The following is a 22,978-nucleotide window of genomic DNA, read 5'->3' on the forward strand; positions in this document are numbered from 1 at the left end:
TGGTGCACAGATAAAAAGATGAATTCACTGATCAGACGTTCTTAAAGAAAATAATTTCTGTAGTTTGGAAATAATGCAAATTAGGACTGACAAACGATTAATCGCGATTAATCGGAAAAAAATAAATAAATAAAATGATCAAAATACAAAATAAAAGTTTGGGTTTGTATAATATGTGTGTACTGTGCATAATTATAAATGCACACAAACATTCATGTACGTATTTAAGAAACATTTATTATGCAAACTTATATTTTGAATGCGATTAATCGTTTGACATCACTATATTAAATATGTTTCACATTTGGACACAGACATTTTCATACACATATCAAAGATGTATCTTCAACATTGTTTTTCAGGTATATGCTAAAACATGTTTAATTCCCCCAAACCACACAAGTGGATAATAGCACACAGGTCTAAGGGTTCATCACCCTTGTTGAATTTTTCATACCTTGTAATATTTTCATGCAAGGTTCGTTTTTTGCAGGAAGGTGAGCCGTGGCTTAAAATGATTTCTAGAAATCTTTCACGGCCAGACGCTCATCAGAAAAAGCCCTATGGTGCTTCAAAGATGAAGAAAATGCTGGTCATATAGCACATATAGTCATTTTTAATGGCCCTTCACGTTCAATTCAATAATCTGGATTTTTTTGCAGGAATCTATACAAGCCTAGGTTTATCTTTAATAAATGCAAAAATATTGGACTGAACAAACCATAACCTCTATACTGGGTTGTTTCAATCCATGGTTTGCTAAGAAGTTACAACAACCCAGCATAGGTTTATTATAACCCAACTGTTGGTTTTCTCCCAACCATATAAACCAACTCAATTTTTTATAAAGCATAAGTATGGGAGAAATATGAACACTGTCTTTATTAAAATACAATATTGAATGACAAACAGGGGTAAATTAGATGATACAAATCTGTCTGTAGACACATTACCAGCAGCTGTCCAATCTAGTTTATAGTTTTGCTTAATACTGTATTCGGTACACATCTAAAATAGCATTTAACACATAATAATATATGATTTTTGTCCGTTTCACTAACATGACACAGGTTATGTAAACCCTACCCAGACCGCAGACGACTCCGTGCCGGATCCGGCCCAAAGGCAGCGGATAGCTCAGAGCTCGGTACAGATTCATATTTCACTTTAATATAACCAATCACAATAGCAATAATAATCCATTTGTGTTAATACAGACTGCTTCACCAAATAATTGCATATTAAAACACTTCATTACACAGACTCTATGAAATTTGACCTTGCTTGTGAAAACCCAGCTAAAGTTTCCTATAAACGCATCTTTAATACTGACTGAGTAAGATCATGTCAAAGATTAAAATTAAACTTGCTCCTAATCTCATCATTAGATTATGAGACTTTAACCTGGATTTCACAGAAAGGCTCATAAATTGTTTATTTAATCTTTTGACATGTTAAAACTGAAGGGTTTTTGTCCTTATTTCAGTCAACCTAGTTTACATAAAGCCCATGTTTTGCTATTTGCTACTGGTATAAGAGGCATTTGATCTGACAAACATTTGTATGAGCACCTATGAACAAGATCAATTTTTGGTTTACAGTACTAACAGTAAAGACACCCTATGAATACACCTGTAGATGGTCTCAAACCTAACAGACATGGATTAAAAGCTACAACACTTTGATAATGATTTAAATGAAAATGCGTCCATTTCTTATTTCTCCTTTGCTTTTGAAGGAATCACATTAATGTCATTTATATTTGATCACCAAAGCAGCAACATGTGCTTAGTTTTCCTTGTTGAGCAAAGAACACAACCTTACCCAGCAAGCAATAGCCGTCATTACATTATTTGATTTAGGTTAACTATAGACCTGATATAGTATGAGTAATGCACATCTAACCAAAATAAACTTGAATGTGGTTACATGTCATTTTCACAGAGCCCCTAAGGTGACATTGGAGTAAAAAAAATCTAAAGTTTAGTTTCATGTGCTCACGTGAAACTTTCGGGTGTTTACGTAAAAATTTTGCATGCTCGCGTGAAATTTGCGCGTTCTCACTAAAAAATTTTGCGTGCTCATGTGAAACTTTCATGTGCTCACGCGAAACCTTCATGTGCAGATTTTTTTTTAAAAAGTTTAGTTTTGCATGTGCACATGAAACTTTCACTTTCACGTGCACACGCGATAGTTGCACGTGAGCACTCGATAGTCTCACGTGTGCACGCAAAACTAAACCATATTAATTTTTTTCTTCATGTCCCCTTAGGGGCTCCGTACGTTTTTGCTAAAATACGTGGATTTTTGCTAAAATAACTTTTTTTTATATGATATTAAGTCAACAGTGATTACAAGGGGTTTGGTTTCATTTATTTATTTTATTTTATTTATTTTTGGGCTATGATTCGATATCTATTAAAGGGGACATTTCACAAGACTTTTTTAAGATGTCAAATAAATCTTTGGTGTCCCCAGATGGTGCCGTGGTTGGATAGTGCAGATCATCAAGGGGAGCCAAATTTCAATGACCTAATTTTTCGCATGCGTGCAGAGGATGGTTTACCAAAACTAAGTTACTGAGTTGATCTTTTTTCATATTTTCAAGGTTGATAGAAGCACTGGGGACCCAATTATAGCACTTAAACATGAAAAAAGTCAGATTTTCCTTAAATTTTCACTAACAGCCAGCAAATTTTGCCTTGTTTTAGCCTAGACATCTGTGCGGTGTTTGGACGTCTTTTAAATGCATAATTGCTTGCTGGGTATTCCTTGTGTGTGTGCGCACTTGATAAATGAATCTTGTTCTGATTCTGACCTTGTCTAAGCAGAGGCCACACATTTAAGTTGTCGACCTTATCTATGCACACGTAGTGTATAGTTTAAATATGTCTCTGATATGACCCGCTGTTAAAGCGCTCCGGATGGCAGGCTCTGCGAAGATAAATGAAGGTGGTTTTCCCCAGTAGTTCACTCCAGAGAAAGGGATTGATTTATTTGGAAAGTGCTTTCAATCCAATTTCTCTTTTCTTGGGGCTGCAAAGGACAAAGAAGTGTGTTGATGTGTTTGTGTGCTAGGAGTAACAAAGTCTTGATTATTTTTCGAAAGGAAATCCTTCCACATAATGAAAGTCTATATTGGCTGAAAAGATCATGAACACTATGTATTTTTTGCCTTTATTCTAACATTTAACAGTCAGTTGCACCACAAGCCTTTTAATGCAGAGTCTGTGTATTCATGTTGTGTCATCATTTTTCATCAGACAGCGATATCAAAGCAGTATCTGAGCATATCTAAAGGGAGGATTCTTTAATAAGAGCTTGTGCTGTTTGCGATCGGCCCTTGGAGACCAGCATTGTTTTTTTAATGTCACAAAGGTCTTGAAAGGTGAGAGTCTAAAGATGGTTCACATACAGTAACATGTCATTGAGGACATGTCCATTTTCTTTCTCCATTAGTGAATGTTGCTTTGGTGTGCATTTAACTAAAAACAGCATGCTGGAGACTCCAAAATCTTCAAATGTATTGATGGGTATACTGGTCGTCTTCACCTAGAGCACGAGTCACAAGTTGATTTTGACGTCAAGACCTTTTTTTTGCATTAATATCCTGAAAGGCATCGCCATCGCTTACTGGCCGGTTTGTTTTTGCCTAAGAAGACTCTGAACCACATTCTTGGCCTTTAAACCCCCTCAGATATCTCTGAACCTGGATTTCTTATTGAGGCACTTTCAAAAACCCAGTTGGTGCCATCTGCTCACCATCACTAACCTCCTTCCCGAGGTTGGGCAAGACTTCTCCTCGAGCTTGCCAGAAGACTCACTAGCCTTTGTACATTATGGCGTTCAAGAAGATATGCAGACGGGCTTGCCGTTCTTATCGTACTGGTACACCAGCATCTTGATGCAGTGGGAATTTGCTGGTGAGATCCACGGGCTGCTGGTGATGGAGAAATTGTGACTTGCGTAAAAATGTGGTGGCTGTTTCCGACATCGGAACAAAGCCTTTAGCACCGTGGCGGCCATCCTGCGAAAGCGCTTGCTGATGAAACAGTACAAGAAGAAGTTGACGCCGGTGTTGAGCAATGCGAGCATGTTTGCAACATCCGTGACCAGGTGCAGTAGTCGGGCGTCTGCTGGCAACGTTGGCTGTTTCGTGTACAGGTGATAGAGGATCATGAGAGTGCGTGGCGCCCACAGTACGGCGAACACAGAGGTGATCGCCAGCAGGATTGCCGTGGTCTTTCCAGTGGAGTAGCCACGCAGACGGAAGCAGCTACGCCGGCAACGAAGCTTCCGTACGATGATGGCGTTGAGTGAGAAGAATACAGAGCAGGGGAGCAGATAGACCGTGGCGCAGTGGACCCACACAAGCACATGTTGCCCGGCGCTGCTCCGCCCGCCACCGCTGGCTCCTGGCAGCCCGTGCCACAGCTCTGGCCACCAGTAGTATGGAGTACTGCTGATCAGACAGCCAACGTACACGGCCAGGATGACTTTGCGAGTTCGGGCTGGGTACGAGACGGTGTGGTAGCGTAGTGGATGGCACACAGCGATGTATCTGTCTATGGTCAGGGGCACCGTGATCCAGATGGAAGTGTGGATGGAGGAGAACTCCAGGACCTGCACAGCCTTGTTGAGGGAGTGAGGCAGAGGAGCACCTAAAATGAAGTCCTCCAACAGAAAGTCCACAAACACGATGAGTATCAGGACCAGTATGTCAGCTATAGCCAGGGCCAGTAGGTAGTTGTAGGATGATTTTTGTCGTCGCAGCACCAGCTGGGAAAGGATGATCACCGTCAAGATGTTTGCTGTGGATTGTGAGAAGAAATGAAGAGAGCAGAAGTTAAAAGCTGCACAATTTTATGCAGAGACGTTATGGATGCGAGTGCTGCAGATAGGTCACACACATGCCATGACATTCACACACATGCTCAGATTCACTGACATTCACACATATACACCTACGCTCACACACATGCAATGACATGCAAACACACGCTCACATGCACACATGGACTCACATTAAAACAAACCTTCAATTTACATGCATGCATTGTCAGTCAGACAAATGCATGCGCTAACAACATGAATTTACACACACATGCAATGGCATCCACATGCATGCAGTTGCATTCACACGAATGTATTCACATTCACACGCATGCAGTCACATTCACACGCATCCAATATCGCAACCACGTGCATGCAACCACAATCACACACATGCAATCACATTTACATGCATCCAGTCACATTCATACACATGTAATCGCATTCACGCACATTAATTTACATGCATGCAATAACGGCCACGCACATGCAGTCACATGCATATAATCGCATACACACGCATGCATTCACATTTACGTGCAAGCACTGGCAATCACATGCATGAACTTGCATGCACTCGCATGAACTTGCATGCACTCGCATGAACTTGCATGCACTGGCATGAACTTGCATGCACTGGCATGAACTTGCATGCACTGGCATGAACTTGCATGCACTCGCATTCACACACATGCGCTCACATTCACACATAAGCTCTGAAATCACATGAATTCACATTCACATGCATGCACTTGCATTCACATGCATGAACTTGCATGCACTTGCATTCACACACATGCGCTCACATTCACACATAAGCTCTGAAAATCACATGAATTCACATTCACATGCATGCACTTGCATTCACACGCATGAACTTGCATGCACTCGCATTCACACACATGCGCTCGGATTCACACATAAGTGCTCATATTCACATGCAAGTGCTCTCATTCACCCACGTGCTCAAGTTAACACACGTTTGAAACCTGTGACACACATGTGAGCACTTGACCCTGTGAGACCCTTCCTGTCTGTCTGTGACCTTCAATATAGAAAGACTGAAGAAGCAGTGGCAACAAGTGCACAATTACATCCAATCTCTGGTGCTTACACAGCACTTAACAAACATGTCACAATGACCTGCACTTAAGGAATCAAGGATGCCCAGACCCTCTCATCCACCCATTCTTACTCTTTCAACCAAACCTGTATTGTTCCACAGGCCACGCACAGGCAACGTGAGATCTAAAGGTAGATGAAATGACCAGAGATTGTCGAGACCTTTCTATGTGATAAAAAGAGTGCACGCACAAAAGTGCTGCCATTATTTAAGCCAAACGATTTAACACAGCGGTAGAGGACACATGGAGGGCAAAGCCTCATTACAAAAGATCTCGGGAAACATTTTGAGGTGAGTATGTTGACCTGAAAAGTGCATGTTTGATTAAAAGCACACATCCTTTGTAATTCCTTCCCTAACCCAGATTCATCCTGATAGCCTGTGATGATGTGAACTATATTTGCTTTGGGAAATATTTGTTCATTCAAGATTACAAGATCACACTAATGAGACTCATTCATTTATTTATGCATTTGGCAGATGATTTTATCCAATGCGACTTACAGTGATTTACAATGTGTAGTTTTTTTATCTGTATGTGTGTTCCCTGGGATCAAACCTACTGTTTGACTTTTTGCACCGCTAACGCAATGCTCTACTGCACTATACAGAAGCACAAACTTAAAACTAATTTAAGTGTTATTTATCTTCAGTGAATCCACTACCATCATCTGAGTCTTACGTTACCTTTGTCCACAGTGTTTTAACACACCTGTCTGAAAGCCCATCACACTGCTAACAAAGATTTGGATCACATATGCCAGTCTGGAGTTTGGGAATTTGCATCTTACAGTTTCAGAACATCATCTGATTACAAATTGCACTCAAGTTTTACATTTTCACATTTGCATAAATGCTGGCAGACACACAAGCAACAGAAACAACTTTGCTCGGTCTGCGTAATTACGTTTTAAGATGCAAGTCATGTTTTACCTTTCCTGAAGTTCACACGGACACAAAAAGCATGAAATTCTTTCACAGTGTAATTTCTTATCGTATCCAATCCACCAAGCTTCGCTCCCAGAGGAACATGGTTGCTCTCTTACATAGCTCAGGAGATTTAGTGGAGTTTCATTAAAATGTTTCAACCTTTGATGTTTTGTACAAACGGCTCCAGGGGAAATAAAAACAGATGAGCCATTTTGTACATACAGTAGACATACAGCTTTATTAATAACGAGGATAGCATAGCTCATATAAGTCGATTCTGGAAGGATCTTTGAAAGCTTGGTGTTTCTGTCAGACTGAGCCAATTTGAGACATCGAAATTCCGTTTCTGGATCAGTTTTACTTTATTAAAGCGAAGTATCCTCTTCATTATGCTATTGATAGTCTTGTCTTGTATTTTCATGTATTTTGTGTACTTTGCATATTTCCTTGTACTTTCTGCCTTTAAAATTTAGATCTCATATTTTGTCTTTTCTTAAAGAGCACCTATTGTCCGATTCATGTTTTTAAATTTCCTTTGGTGTGTACGTGTGTATTAGTATGTGTTAACAATATGCAAAATGTACAAAGTAAACAATGACGCGAGTTATCGGGCCCTATTTTAACGATCTAAGCGCATTGTCTAAAGCGCACAGCGCAACGTCTAAATGGGCGTGCCCGAATCCACTTTTGCTAATTTAACGACGGGAAAAATAATTTGTGCGCCGAGCGCAAGGTCGAAAAGGGTTGGTCCTATTTTTTGAATGAGCAATGGGAGTATTTTGGGCGTAACGTGCAATAAACCAATGAGACTCTCAGCTCTCATCCCCTTTAAAAGCCTGTTGCGCTGGCGCTATGTCCCTATTTAGATGACGGACTTTGTAAACTGAAAAACTAAGCGCAGGAAGAAGATCCCCAGTTTAAGATTAATGTTAAAAAATTGTGTTGTTTTACACTTGTATTGAAATTGTTATTTTTTATTAAAACCTTTAAAAACCGTTTTCTTTTAGTCATGGAAGTAAAAAGCAGGCTTATAGTTGCTTTAAATGTATGGCTATCCAATATCATAAAAAATTACATGTATGTAAGAAAAGGTTTGTACTCTAAAAATACTTTATTTGTTACAAACAGGAGATAAAGAATTTACAAACGGCCCTCCGCAAGGTTTAGCACTTGGACAGCGTCAGTTTTTTTAAGCATTACTTAAAAAGGTACAGATTCATCATATACAATAAATCCGTGAGGTAGCATTTAAAAATAGATGCATTTGTTTAAAGCAAAGCATTTATTTACTTACCAGGCTACAGGTGAAGCAGCTGTTTGTGCCTTCTAAAGTCTCATAATTAGTCCTCATTTATGTCTAAGAGACTCAATAAGAATCTTTTACATTTAATCCTTTAATCTTTCATATTTAAAAACTTTTTGTGCTGCTGTGCATTTATGTGTGTGATGATCAAACCTGCGTTGTCCTCCCGTTTATAGGCGCATATTACTAATGCGCTTTTTAAATAACAAAAAAACATATTGCGCCATTGACTTTAGAGCAGGTTTTTGTAGGTCAATGGCGTAGTCTATTTTAGTGGCCTCAAAATAGCAACGCGCCAACAATGCGCCTGAACACACCTCGTTTTCAGACCAGAATGCCCATGGGCGCAAAAGGAGGCGCAAATGCATTTGTTATTTATTTATACAATGCGGCGCTAAACGTGAAACTTATAATTGCGCAGGGTGGAAACTAGCAAAAGACACTTTGTGTCGCTCATTGCGCTGCATTGCGCCGAGTGTAAGATGGAGCCCATCGTCTCCAACGTAAATCTCTTTTCTTGAACTACAACAAACACACGGATTGTAGGCAACAAATTACTTCCTGAGATTGGTGATGTAGAAAAAACTTAAAGCCTGGTAAGGAGCGTCAAATTAAAAAAATCACAACCTACAGATTAACTGGCCAATCAGGGACACAGAGCTTTTCAAAATCAGAGCGTTTGAGAAAGGCAGGGATATCTGGAGCTACCAAAATGTACGGTATGTGGAAAATAATGTGTTTTTTAACCATAAACCACGCAAACACATTGCATTATACCAAATACACAAAATAACGTTGTTTTTAGCAATTAAATAGGTTCTCTTTAAGCTTAAGCTGTGACACTTGTCAAATTTGTTAAAAAAACAACCAAACGCTATGCCAGTACAGATAACTGGGTTGCAAGTAACAGCATTATAGATTTAGTTGAGCTGTCACTCAGTTGATGACATTGATGTATGTTTGTAATTGATGGATACAGTCAAGAAAGAAGATGAAGATCTCTGAGGTAAAGGGTTGTTTGTAGTACTCGAGACCGGTATCTTGATCTTTAAGGTCTTGATCTTGGCTGTCTTTGGTCTCAGTCTTGTCTTGGTCTCAGACTTCATGGTCTCTGGATTTTATTTCAAGACTGGTCAAGACCACAACTGCGGGAATTCAGCCCAGTCTCCCGAAATTTCGTTATATCAGTCGATAGTCACGTAACTTTTTGATTATTTTTTCTTGATATTATCACGAATTTCCGCATTTTTTTTTCGTGATTGTATAACGAATTCCTGTTTTCGTGTGATTATCACGTATTGGTTTCTCAACTGTTTTGTCCTATTTTCTTACCATTTTCGCCTCGGTTTAAGTTTAGATTTACATAAAATGACATCCCTACCCAAACCCAACTCTAACCCTAATGCCAGGCGACATATAAAAAAAGAAATCAGAAAAAATAGTATAAACCAATACATAAAGTGACATTCTGATGCAAGCACCAAATCTAACCCTAAACCGAAACGACAATGGTAAGAAAATAGGACAAAACAGTTTATTAACCAATACGTGATAATCACACAAAAACAGGAATTCGCTATACGGTCACGAAAAAATTCGTGATAATATCACGAAAAATAATCAAACATTTACGTGACTATATCACGAAACCTTGTGCGACTGGGTAAGGGAATTACCCTAAATTGCTGGTGCATTGTCTGATTTATGCGTTTTATAACATCATTAATAAATGAAAAATGTCTGGCTTTAAATGCAATCATTGACTTATTTCCTATTTGATTTCTTTTGTTACTGTTGTGCCCGTAAAGAGCTGAATGGGGGATTGTCCTACGATTGTAAGGCCTACAATATCCATCCACAATAATTCCATAAATTCTTTGATGGTCTTGGTCTTGTATCGGTCTCGAGTGTCTTTGGTCTCTGTCCTGTTTTGGTCTCAGCCCCTAAAGTCTTGGTCTTGATCTCGACACCCTCTGGGCTTTGTCTCAGTTTAGTTGGTCTTGACTACAACACTGAAAAAGTGTCTGGTACAAAGATACAGTGCACTTTAAGAAAGCTATATTTTATGTTACCTAAGACTTTATCTAACACATTTAATAGTAACAAAATTCATGATTTGTGCTTTAATGTAAAGCTATTAGTGAAAAGTGCCTCATTTCGTTCATTTACTTTGCCCATTCATTTAAGTGAGTGTTAAAGTTGAGTGCAGACTGTGTGCTAAACATCAGTGATGATGTGTGTGTCTGTCTATAGTCTCTGTGTTTCAGACTTTTTTGTCTACATTATGTCTAGCAGTGTGTAGTCAAACATTAAATCCAGTTTTTTAAACAGTTGGCTGTACTCTCAAATCTCTCTTTTATTCTTTTATCCTTGCTGTTCTGCTGTTACTTTTCTGTCTTTGTACAGTTGTCTCAGGATTTCTCTTTGACTGAATTAATCTTCCCTGCTGAGAACGCAGCATGTTTAGGCAAACAAAACTGAATCTACTGCGGCTGAAGGTTGTGCATTTCCTGACATTTCCATTAAGCTGTGGTCAACTCTGTAAACGTATTGATTTCACCTGACTCCTGTCTCTGGGGACGTAAACAGGAGCAACCCATTTTAACCACACAGTCTGCTTTGTTTCTATTTAGGCAGTGTGTGTGTGTCGTTTTTCAGAATACTGGCATACAACTTTTTTGCATACTGTACACAGTTCACTATATGCATTACAAAGCGTTTAAAAAAATGTGGATGACATCAAAATACCGCAAGAGCAACTTGGAAGCATACAGAGCAGTCGATTTCCGAATTGTTCTTGCAATATTTCGAGGTCATGAGCTTGTCAGTTCTTGATGTCGAACACACCTACTCTTGTCCTCCAATCAAACATACAACGCCATCGCAAAAAAGTTTTTAAACAATTCGGAAAAGGAATATATCGCAAAACAGTCGCATGATCATTCTTTAAACATAGCGTGGTATGTTTGATTGGAGGACAAGACACAAGAGGTTGGTTCGACTTTGTGACATCACAAAAATCAGCTAGCACATGACCAAAAAAAAATGCGAGAGTAATTCGGAAGTTGACTGCTCTGTATTATTTCGAGTCGCTCTCAAAGGATTTTGATGTCATGTGCTTGTTGTTGCCATGGTGTTTGAGACCACAAAATTACTTTTTAGTCGCAATGAAAACGCATTTAGAACGCTATAGTTTTGCGCTAATCTTTAATTGAAATGCACCAATTGTCATCTCTCTCTTTTAAGGCTTAAAACTTAATAAAATATTTGATTTAATTCAGTCTCATTTTGGTTATTTTATAGATTGTAATCTGTTTATTACTTTTTCTAATTATAATTAAACATTGACCTACTACCTATGTTAAAATCATCTCCTGTACTAGAGATAAAACTGCACAATAGGACAAACCCAACAGCTGGGTTTAGGTTAACTTTAACCCAAAATGCGTTGAAATGAGTTATTTCACCTCCTGGTTTGGTCAAATATAGATTCATTTAAACCAACAGTTGGGTTTCTAGTAGGCTAATCATGGGCTGAAACAACTCAACATAATTTTTCAAGCGTACTGTATTTCTGTAAGGGACAAACATACTTAATTATTTATCTGGCTTTATATTAAAAAATTGAGCTCACTATAGCAGCATGTGAATAGAGAAGATTAACCGTTTATTTTAAAGACCCCAATATTCTCACACGTGTCTCCTCTAACCTCTTCAGATGAATTAATGTGCAATGAAAAATTTGAGGTCTTAATAAGAAATCAAATCAAAAACATGCACTCAAAATGTATAGCTCTATACTTTTACTGTATGACAACAAGAAGATCATTTGTATTTCTTTTGAATGTATATACATAAATGATACTTGAAATAAGATTTCCAATAAGACTCTCAAACTGTGAAAGTGCAAACCTCTTAAAATAGATTCACTCACACGCTCTCAACATCCATGACACAAATGCGAATACTCTCACAAAAACACTTTTCTCATTCAGACAGCAACCGCTCCGATCGTTTTCCTGAATTGGAAATCATTGGCTTCACCTCTTAACTAAGGAACAGTGGTGGCCGGTGACTTCTTTTTTGAGGACAAAGCTCTTCAAAACATTTATTTAGTCCATTATGTGTGTGGCTAATCATGTCATAATGTGTTCAGCGCGTCATTTCAAAATACGTGCCTGCTGCAGACACTTCAAAGGGGTTTATGATAAAAGACACGCTTGTGTAATCAGAGTTTAGTGTTAAGTGAGCGCCTTGTAAGTATTTTGTAAACGTGAGCATCTCTTTAATCATAAACCCTTTCGACGCGTGTGCAGCAGGTACGTATTTTGACATGACGCATGGTTAACATGACGCACCAAACATATATTTCCCTCAGAAGAGAAGTTACCAGCCACCACTGATAAGGAATAACAGCAGGCAGGCGGGTAATGTGGAGTTGGTGAATGATCGTTAGTGATATAGAGATTAATTCTGGATAAACACCCTCCATCTCCAATATAGAAATCACTAGAAGGCACAAATCAAACAGTCTCCACTTTAACGGCTGTACTTTACAGAATGGAATGAAATAAGATCAACCTTCTCCAATTAGTGACCTTAATGTGCTTAACCTCTAACAATCAATTCACAGCGGCCGGTGAGTTCATCTCTAACACACACTGCTACATCACACACGGTGTCTGATTTATCAATGAACATTTGGGCTCTTGAATGTAACCCTCTGTCCAATAGTTTAGTGCTTTTGTGGTCACTCAAACAACATTTCTGTTTGTTGCAAGAAAATTATTATTTTTTTGGCACGTATCTCTACACAAACATATTAGCATCTACCTCATTCGACTACTAACTGACAGCTGAATCTGTGGCAACACTGTGTATTTAGACACAATAGCTTTGAGAAATCTATGAGAAATATTTTAAATTTTTAAGGGGTGGGGGGGGGGTAACGCATTACAAGTAAACGCGCATTACGTAATAATATTATTTTCTAAAGCAACAAGTAAAGTAATGCATTACTTTATAAATGTACACATTAATATTTGAGTTACTTTTTAAAAAAGTAATATGAGTTATTTTTCAGTTTAATTAATTCAATTCAAAAATAAGATAATGTACTGAATTAAACTGAACTTATACATTTAGAATTATGCATTCTGAGCAGGAACAGTGTGAGTCAGAAACGGAGATAGCAAGAAAGAAAGAAAGAAAAAGTAACTTAAAAGTAACGTAAGCATTACTTTCCATGAAAAGTAACTAAGTAACACAATTAGTTACTTTTTTGAGGAGAAACTTAATATTGTAATGCATTACTTTTAAAAGTAACTTTCCCCAACACTGTGTCTATTATCATTTTACATTTTAAATTCAGGTCAAGGTTAATGTCATTTGGCATTTACACTGGCGGCAATCATATGTTTTCACAGTGGAAGCGCCGCGCTTTTCAAAAACACCAGCAGCTGCCATTTATTTTCCATGCTGACCGCCGGCACTCAGCACTTTTTCCGCGTTCAGCACCGAGTGCCAAGAGTTGAAAGATATTCAACTTTGAGTGAAACGCTCAGCTCTTCAATGTCACTTTTCACTCAGCCGTCCAATAACAGTGGAGGAGGGGCGGGACAAATACTACACCAACCAACCGGCGCATTGTATAACAACTGGGAAACAAAACATAAGCATCATTAGCTGAAAAAATGCTGGCAAGCGCTCACAGTCGACATCAGGTTGGTGTTTTCAGACGCGTTTAAAAGCTTTGGTGCACTGTTGTTGTTGGAGCATAAACAACATCTACAAACTTACAATGTTTAAAGTTCAATTTTTTTAGAAATCGCTCCTTATAAACTAGAAATAAACAGCTGGATAGACTACAAGTGAGATACTTCCTGGGTTAGTGACATCATGAACCTAAATTTGCATAATCCTGGCCACAATCCATTAAAAAATGCAGGTTTGTTTGCAGAATCTGTTAAACGGCACAGCGGTTTTTCAGCAAAGTCCTCTAAGTGCACGGAAGAAGTATTGAACGAACGACAGTGCACATACATCAAGTTGCAAAAGTTTTCTATCCAGTTAAAGGAGGTTTATCAAATATACTAGGTACCGTACTTTCCGGACTGTAAGCCGCACCGGAGTATAAGCCGAAATAACATATATAAGTCGCAGTGAACAACACGTCGCGTTTATTTAGAAAATTATTTCACAAAATTCAAGCCGAAGAACAGACATTTAATCTGTAAAGGCGAGTTATTCAACTAAACAATAGCAGACAGAACAGCAGGCTGAAAAGATGTCTGTATGTTAAAGTAATATTATCAGTTATTTAAATGATAAATCATAGCATACAGAACTTACCTGGAAGCTTAAATAGTCTAAATTAACTGAACAAGCCAAGTAGCGTGAAGTTTGCATACTTGTCATTCCGCATCACTAATCCATTACATTACATAAATACAGAAGCAGCATATGGCGGACTCTTGCGGCTGTAGACGGTAATGTTGTCTCTTGCCTCACAAATGTCAAAATTAATTCATACTGACTTACAAGGCACACCTGACTGTAAGACACAGCACCAGCCCAGTTATGAAAAAAAGCGGCTTATAGACCGAAACTGATTTAAAAAAAAACCTTTTACTTTTACTTAGAAAGTGCAGACTGGTGACTTTCTTTAGAAGTAGAGATTTTTGCTTATACTTATATGGTGACATATGTGAAAATAAGGCATTTCACTTACTGACTAAAAACCTTTTTATTGCAATTAAAGTGAAGTGAGTGAACCTAATCATAAGAGCCTGATTAAAAAATGCAAATTTACAAGAAAACATCCCAGACGCACTTAGAGGGTTTATTTGTCCTTTGCTTTAAAACCCTTCAATCACAGCTGTTTTAATTCAACCTATCTTTCCTTTTCATCTTTCCACACCATCCCTTCTCCACGCTTTTGTCACGTCCTATGCATGATTCCTTTGAGACTCGTCCATCTCCCACCTGCTCTCCATTTCTGCCTCTTCTATCGCCTCCATCTACCCGAATCACTGGCAGGTGTGATGACTCGAATCTGATCACCGTGCCTCTATTCGACTCCCGATCTGCGTCCAACCCGAAAATCTTACTGTCGTGCAACAGGAACACAGATTGCCTGTGATGGCAAATACAAATATTTGTGTAAACCTCTCAAGCTAAGTGCGTCGCTCAAGGGCGCAGTGATTTATCTCAACCTGACAAACGAATCTTTCTCCACAGCTTGTGGTTGAAACTGTGCCATAGAGAGAGAAGATTTGATTAAATTGTTCAGAAGACGTCACACCTGCAGATAATACCATTAGATGCAAATGAGCAATCAACCTCCGATTCTGCCGGGACAAAACGCAATTTAAGTGTCCGGCAGGTTGCATATTTAACACCGGAGGCCAATTCATACGATGGCGTACTCAAGGCGTACCATTATTCATATAAGTGGCTCCTCAGGTCATTGCAGTCAAAGCCACATCTAATTTTCCCATCTGTGGAGTAAAACTGAGGCATTATACCGATCTACAATGCAATTAGCAGCCCGTGGACATGATGCGAAACAGACGAGTCGCAACAGATTGTCACTGGTGACCTTTAAAATCCACAGTCCTGGTGCCAAACAGTTGTGTCTCACAAGGTTACAGAGCACTTTGTCAAGGATGTCATCAAACAAGATTACAGCGTCTAAAGTTCAACTTGTCAACTTGCAATATGAAAAAAACATAAAACCATGCATAATCACAATTGTCTGATAATAAATGTAAATGACATGTCATGTACCGGTCTTACCAGGCAGGCCAAGGCAGAGCAGTGAACTGTAGTAGATGACAGGCAACTGTCCGAGAGGACAACCGCGAGGACTATGGGAAGTGGAGTTAGGAGACAGAACGGTGAAGATGTGACTGTGCTCCATGACCGTCCTCGAGATGAACCACAGCCGGACGATGAGAAACAGCTCTGTCCTCGGGGGGCTGGATGATGAGAGCCGGAGAACGGCTGCGAGCGAGCGCGAGGCTGGATGATACGGAGACACGGACAGAGGTGATGAAGCCGGCGATGTGATGGGAAGTGAGACAGGGATGTGAGGAAGACTGTTTGTGTGGAGATGCGAGTGAGGGAGGGGAGGAGGGGTTGCAAGCTGCTGGGAATGAAATCTAGGGAGGCATGAACGCAAAAAGGGTGAAAATGAATGTGGGGGGGTGTAGGAGGAGAGAGAGAGAGAGAGAGGAGAGAGAGAGAGAGGTGTTAAGTGAAGTAGAGACAGACGATTCGTGTTGACACCGCTCAGAGGTGATTTCGGTGGTGACATACTCGTGCAGCGACTCATGCAAATGAGAGTCGTAGCATGACTTGACTTTTACATGACACATAAATATGACCACAGTGGACATCTAAAGATTTTGTAAAGAATTGTTTGCATCACAAAATAGGGAAGGTAAAAACTGCATCATTAATATGAAAAGTTTAGTTAAATTTTTGGGTCACTTGAATAAAATATTACTCGTGTCACTTACACCGAAGCGTTTAAACGCAACTGAAAATGGCAGGCTTGCCATCTTTTTTTAGCTAAGCATTATGATACTTCTGCTTTGTTTATCAGTCATTGAACGATGCGTCGTCTGGTGGTTGTTATATTTGTGTGATTGGATGGCCGAGTGAGAAGTGACATTGATGAGCCGAGCGTTTTACCCAAAGTTGAAAATAGCATGGACAAAACCCGCCAGCTGCTGACATTTTTGAAAAGTGCAGCGCTTCTATTGGAAACAATTGAAAAAAATACGCCAGCCGTAAACTCCTTGGTGTGCACGCCTCCTTAGTCTTTTAATCTGAGGTTGCATGCTGAAATTTTTGAAATAATTTTTGTAGACCGAAAAAGTAATTCTACTAACATATTAATTGATTTTATTATAAAACTAGTATTTTAATACTTAGGCTGAAAATTTAAAAGAAAAACAATGTATATAATCACCCTTATAATATATATGGACCAAATAAGGGATAATATATAGGCAGCCAGTTGTTATCATTGAAATAAGCCCCGACAATGTGATCTTGTACTAAATTTCATGATAAGAACTGCAATTTAGCTGCTTTTATATTATCTCACTTATTACATGGATATTTATATCATATTTAAGGTAAGGAACATTAAATATTGATTTGAAATATTTTATTTGCTTATTTTAAACGAATGCAAACCTTCCACAAGGAAAATCTGTTTACTTTCCATTTCAGGATAAGACAAGACATTAAATTGTCCAAACACATTGTTTAGATTAATCATCTGTAAATATGAAATACGAGAAAGCCTTTTTCATATAAGGTGTTTACATGCAAGCAAAATCTGGGATAATGAGCTAAAAACTGTTTGTGTCGATGAGTTTTTGCTTTAAAAAAAGGTTTTATGTGTTATAACCCGTATATAATCAGTTTATTAAGCATAATCGGCGCAAGACGGTGTATGTAAATGCACTCAGTGTCATGTATTAAATATTAAAATATTATTCAAATACATATTGATATTTAATTTTTGTGTAATATTAAATTGTACCTATGAAAATGTTTTGCAGCATCCGGGTTACCGTGTGTTATTAGTTTTGAGCGGTTGTTATCTGGGAATAAAAAACTTGCAAATGTCACGACTGGCCAATCAGAATCAAGCATTCCAATGAGCAGTGTAATAAATAAAATTAATACATAGGGTAAGGGATTTTTCTAAATATATAAGTTATAATAAAAAAACTATAGAGTTAGATAAGGGGCAGTTTCCCATCACTGGAGTGGAGAGCTTCTCCCCCACCGATCCGTCTAACCAAGAAGACAGCCCACACCTGTACCTTTCCCGAGTTTCATGATGGTTGACGCGGCCGTGGAAAACCAGTTTTCCTCCCAGAACCGACCATTCAGCCATCTCCTCTCACCTCTCTTGATGGTGGAGCAGCTAAAGGTTACATTGGCATCCCAAGGGACCAGCCACCCTTCCCTCACGGGACATGAGCCTTGTGGGGAGGCGGCTTCCACCAGGCTTAGGTCACGATTCGGCGGTCTTTCAGACACTGTGCGGTCAATGACCTGGCGCCACGTGTGACTAAGGTCACCACACAAGCTGTCGGACGTGCGACGTCCACCCTTGGTGTTCCAGGAATGTCATCTCTGGCTGTGTCTCACGGGCATGAAGGGGGTCGACAAGAATCGTCTTCTGAATGCTCTTGTTTCCTAGACCAGCCATTTTGGAGATGCAGCCCAGAGCCTCATCCAACAGTTTCTGTCCGCCCAAGAGCAGACTGAGGCCATCATGCCACGTGTAGCTTATGTAGCTTGTTTAGTGTGTTGTGATTCGACGACAGCAGCTAAGCGCACGTTGTCCGGAAAGTTCACACCAGATTGATGAGGCTGTCCTTAGCAAAGGCCAAAAAAGGGGATTTGACTTGGGATGAAAATAATAGGGTCTCGATTATATGCCAACAAAAACACTCTACTTAGGCAACTCTTCCTCTTCTTCGTGGAAGCGCAAAAAGGTCACGCCCTTTCTGGCGTATTCCTGTAGGCGGAGTTTAGTCAAAAATTCAGAAAATTGTCATAATCTACCTGGGAAGTAAAGAACTGTAAACCAGCTTTTCTCTGTAGTCCTTAAAAAGTGAATTCTGTTAAAGAAAATATCCCTTGGCATTGAACTTTGAGCTTTATAATTTTGCAGGCATTATTTATGGTGTAACAGCAACATTACAGTTTGAAAAATGGGATCACGAAGCACCTTTAAAACTGCATTAAACCTTAAATGTTCCCAAAGCGATGAGGCAATCTTGATAATTTCATGATTTTGTATGAATAATCTTTTAAACACCAGCACAGTGATGATATGACTTTGATGTAAAGCACACATTAACCACTGCTGTGGTTCACCGAGTTCGTTTCTGTTACACCTGTTTACTCTGCATATCTGATCAGTTACTTCTGTGATGTGAAAGGGAAACATCTGATTTTCTCCACGAGGAGTCATTTTCCCGGAGCTCGGTGAATAAGTGTGAAATGATAGAGCGAACGCGAGATGTTTAATAAAATATAGCTCATGATGTGCATTGATTACAGAGAGAGAGACAGATTGACAGGTCTTTCCTCATGCTCGCTCATACAGTCCTGAGGCGATGTATGTAGTATGCTGCTTTACAGTACACACCGCACCTCTTATAGCACATACATGATCTGTACAAACAATTACTCATATGATATTATTTATTCATATTCATATGTAGTCTTGATGATATCAGCTGTAACAAAGCTTCACTAACATGGCACGACGAGTTCATTTCAGAAAGAGCGAGAAAGAGATTTTGTCTTTAACAGCATTATCCATCAGACTGACATACTGTATTAATAATGAATCACACACATTAATAGGAGTCGGTGCACATAACATAACTGTTTAATTAGATGTTTGATTCTGGTAAATGGGTGAAAGAGTTCACACATACATTTTATTTCTCTGCAGCTTCTCGCTCGCTATAAGTCGAAGGTCTGTGCTGATGAGATTTGATAAGGAAAAAGAGATTTCATGTAGTAAAATCAAACATCTAAGAGCAGCATGGAGGCAAAGTGAACCAGACAGTGAAGAACATTGACTGCTGTCACACCTTTCCATTGTGTTAAAGTAGTGTGAAGACATGTTAGAAAACAAGTGAAGACTTTCTCACTCGACATCTCTGAGTAATCTCTGTAAAGCACACACATGTCCGAACCTGTCAGTTTCCCAGAGTGACATCTTGAGTGTTACTCGCATCATACTCTTGTATTTTAGTTTTTTGTAACCCTAGTTGGTTATTCGAATTGGCATAATTTTGAAGCAAGTTGCATACTCTTTCTTGTAAAGCTACTCTACAGGAAATTTGTTGTTTTCTTTAACTAAACACAAAGCCAATAATACCCCTACTGAAAAATCCAGCTATGGCAAAGCTGGTGGGTCCAGCTGGTCTTCCGGCCTGACCAGCTAAGTCCAACTAGACCAGCTAAAAAGTGACCAAAACACGGCTAGACCAGCTTAAAAAGTGACCAAAACACAGCTAGACCAGCTTGCTACACCAGCAAAACCAGCTAAAACCAAGCTGGGAGTCCAGCTAAGACCAGCATATGCTGGTGAGCTGGTTTTAGCTGGACTGCCAGCTCAGTTTTAGTAGAGATTTTTCTTGATTTTTCACTAGGGATGAACTAAATTGATAGTTTGCAGTGGCTGATATATTAGCTGATATTTACAATATTTTAATAAAAATCTTTCTGTCAGGATCCTGCCAGATTCCTGTTTTTTATTTAGATCTAGTTCATCATGGCAGGGTTCTGACAGTACAATGTTTCATGTGGGAGATGCGTGGCTTTTGGTTTATTCTGGTTATTATTGGTTTATTCTGACCACGCACTTCCCGTGTCTCGTCACTTTTTACCCGTTCCCTTACTTGTCATTCATTTCAGCTGTGCCGCGTTATTTTCTCCCTATTTAAAGTCCTTGTGTTTAGTGTCTTGTACTGGGGTCCGTTTTGTTCTGTTGTTGTGAGTATCTTGTTCCAGTGCTTAATATTTAAAGTCTAGTTCTTGATGTTAGTCCTTGTAGTTTCTTGTTTGTTTAGTGTTTTGTTGTTTTTCCCCATCGTGGGTTTTGTTTTCCCCTGTTGTGTCTAAAATAAATCCTTTTTGTTAAATTACGTCTGCGCTTGGGTTCGTCTCTTGAAATTACTAACACTTTCTTTTCCTTAAATTTGTAATGAAAAGACACTTTGATGTACAGCCAAAGTCTGACAGACAGTAAAATGACCATTCATTATTTACTTTTAAATGTGACGTTACGTTGTGTTACACACAACAACACTTTGGTGTGCAGTAAAGTCTTATTCAAACAGTATCGCGAGGTGTATGCACAGTACACAATACACATATGCCTTGTAGATATTACTTCAAAGTACTTCAAAATGGTATGTTATTATAATTATGCTAATATTAATATGTTAATATTATGTTAATATTATGCATGACACATGTTAATTCAGTTTCACTGATTTTCTTTCATTTTGTATCTTTGTGTCTCTCACCAGTTTCTTTCTCATTTACTGTAATTAGCTATATTTGTGTTATAACCACCACATATGGGCCACACTGCTTTCTCAATATCGACCGAGGGGCAGTCTGTCGGATGAAGCCAATACAGAAGTGATTTAAACTGCAATTCATCGACTGGCCACTAAAGGCTGTATCCAAAAGGGAGTCAATTCTCACAGACCTCCAATTTAAAATGTCCAACTTTTCAGCAGAAATAAATGTTTACAGCCTAAGGTACAAAAAATGATTTTGGTCTGTATAGCTAATTTTGCCCTTCATGACAACTGTGAGGGGGTGATTTTTTTGTAACTCATCCATTTAAATTATATTAAGCCTTACTAGTTTCTGCATAATTAAGGGCGTGGGCACTGCTGTCACTTTTTGTTTTCAGCAACCAGCCACCTCAGCTTTACCCACATCCCACCTCTTTACAAATTTTCAGTTATCCGTGAGTGATGCGTGGCCAAGATGGCGAACTATTGGCTTCAAAAAGCTCTTTACAAACCTAGGTAGTGTCATGGACACTACGTCCATATTTTTTACAGTCTATGATATTGACTAGAAAAGCCATATCATAAAAAATATGGGTTTAAAAACTGGTAAGTTACTTACTTTCTAAGATGACAGATTACACCAGATATCCATTTTAGAGGACTTCCAATGCTCCGGTTCTCTCTCGTCAAAGGTCCTTGGAAATGAAGACCCTTAAAATTAATATCATTTTAATTCTGTCATATTAAACAATATTTTTGCACATATTCTATTAAATGTTTATACCACACATCACATTAAACATTTGCATAAGACTTAGTGTGACATGTTTCTTTTACCACCTGACACTATTAAATTAAGTCAAAGAATTATCCTATTCATCCATCAGGGAATTTACATTAAATATGCAATTTGCTCGAAGTCACTTGGGAACGTAATAGCTAACGTTACAGCACGTGTGGGTGGGTATGTCCCAATTATTTTAGAATATGCGCGATTACAGTACGGAAAATGTCACCTTTTCAGAAAGCCTTCATTAAAAAATATCTCATTTACATATTGAACGCTTCACAACTTTTTATACCCTCGCCGTTTGCTCCATTCAGTTCCACAAGCCTCGCGCGAGAGTATCGGCCGCTCAAAATGCGCTAGTGGTCGCGTTCGTTAACGACACGGGCACGCGCACGTCGCACGTGATCAGTTCAGTCAGTTAACTTCAAATACACCGCTGTTTGTGCAGGAGGAGACCAACGAGACATTCATGAAATAAAGATCGACGGTTAATTCAGGTAAACACCATTTTACTTAGACATACATGGAGAACAAAAGATTAATAGGCTACTGAGGTAAATCTTTCCTCAGTTGGCTCTATGAAAGTTTAACTAAACAGCTGTGCTAACTTGCTATTACTGTACGTGTTTAAAGAAATTAAAATATAAATGACTAGGATAATTTATTTTAATTGATATCCCAAAGTGCAGCTTTAGTTTTACAGCAAGTTTAGTTTTTTTGATAGTTTGGCATCTACTGTGTAAAATGAAAACGTGCACTTGCTAATTAATTGAGTACCAGACTGAAAAAAGTAATTACTGCAACCTACAGTACAGCAATGCACTATGATTCAGTCATATTTAATTGTTTTTGGTTTGATATAACAATTTAGATCACAATTTTAAAACCCCTATAGCACAAAATGTATTTTTGCTTGT

The 22,978-nt window shown here is 38.8% G+C and overlaps 1 protein-coding gene across 5 annotated transcripts; it reads right to left on the reverse strand.

Moving 5' to 3' along the window:
- Nucleotides 1–821: 821 nt before the first annotated feature.
- Nucleotides 822–22,495, reverse strand: LOC129436620 (probable G-protein coupled receptor 139). Of its 5 annotated transcripts, none has more exons than XM_055194853.2 (4): nucleotides 22,354–22,451; nucleotides 21,891–21,982; nucleotides 15,987–16,211; nucleotides 822–4,811 (listed from the first exon to the last, which is right to left on the reverse strand). In XM_055194853.2, exons 3-4 carry the CDS (start codon nucleotides 16,108–16,110, stop codon nucleotides 3,847–3,849), a joined length of 1,089 nt encoding a protein of 362 aa, XP_055050828.1. In that variant the 5' UTR covers nucleotides 16,111–16,211; nucleotides 21,891–21,982; nucleotides 22,354–22,451; the 3' UTR covers nucleotides 822–3,846. The 5 variants fall into 5 exon arrangements, 3 of the variants coding, with proteins under 3 accessions (XP_055050828.1, XP_055050827.1, XP_055050829.1); XM_055194852.2 differs by having other exon boundaries at nucleotides 22,288–22,416; XR_012359418.1 differs by lacking the exon at nucleotides 15,987–16,211 and having other exon boundaries at nucleotides 4,674–4,811; nucleotides 22,288–22,495.
- Between the last annotated feature and the right edge of the window lie 483 nt (nucleotides 22,496–22,978).

Source organism: Misgurnus anguillicaudatus, chromosome 19, assembly GCF_027580225.2.
Source record: "Misgurnus anguillicaudatus chromosome 19, ASM2758022v2, whole genome shotgun sequence".
Classification (NCBI taxonomy): domain Eukaryota; kingdom Metazoa; phylum Chordata; class Actinopteri; order Cypriniformes; family Cobitidae; genus Misgurnus; species Misgurnus anguillicaudatus.

Coding starts and splice junctions, on each gene's coding strand:
- LOC129436620 (XM_055194853.2), bottom strand. CDS start 16,110: ATGGAGCACAGTCACATCTTCACCGTTCTGTCTCCTAACTCCACTTCC. Junction 4,812..15,986: donor GCTCTGCCTTGGCCTGCCTG/GTAAGACCGGTA, acceptor CACAATCCACAG/CAAACATCTTGACGGTGATC.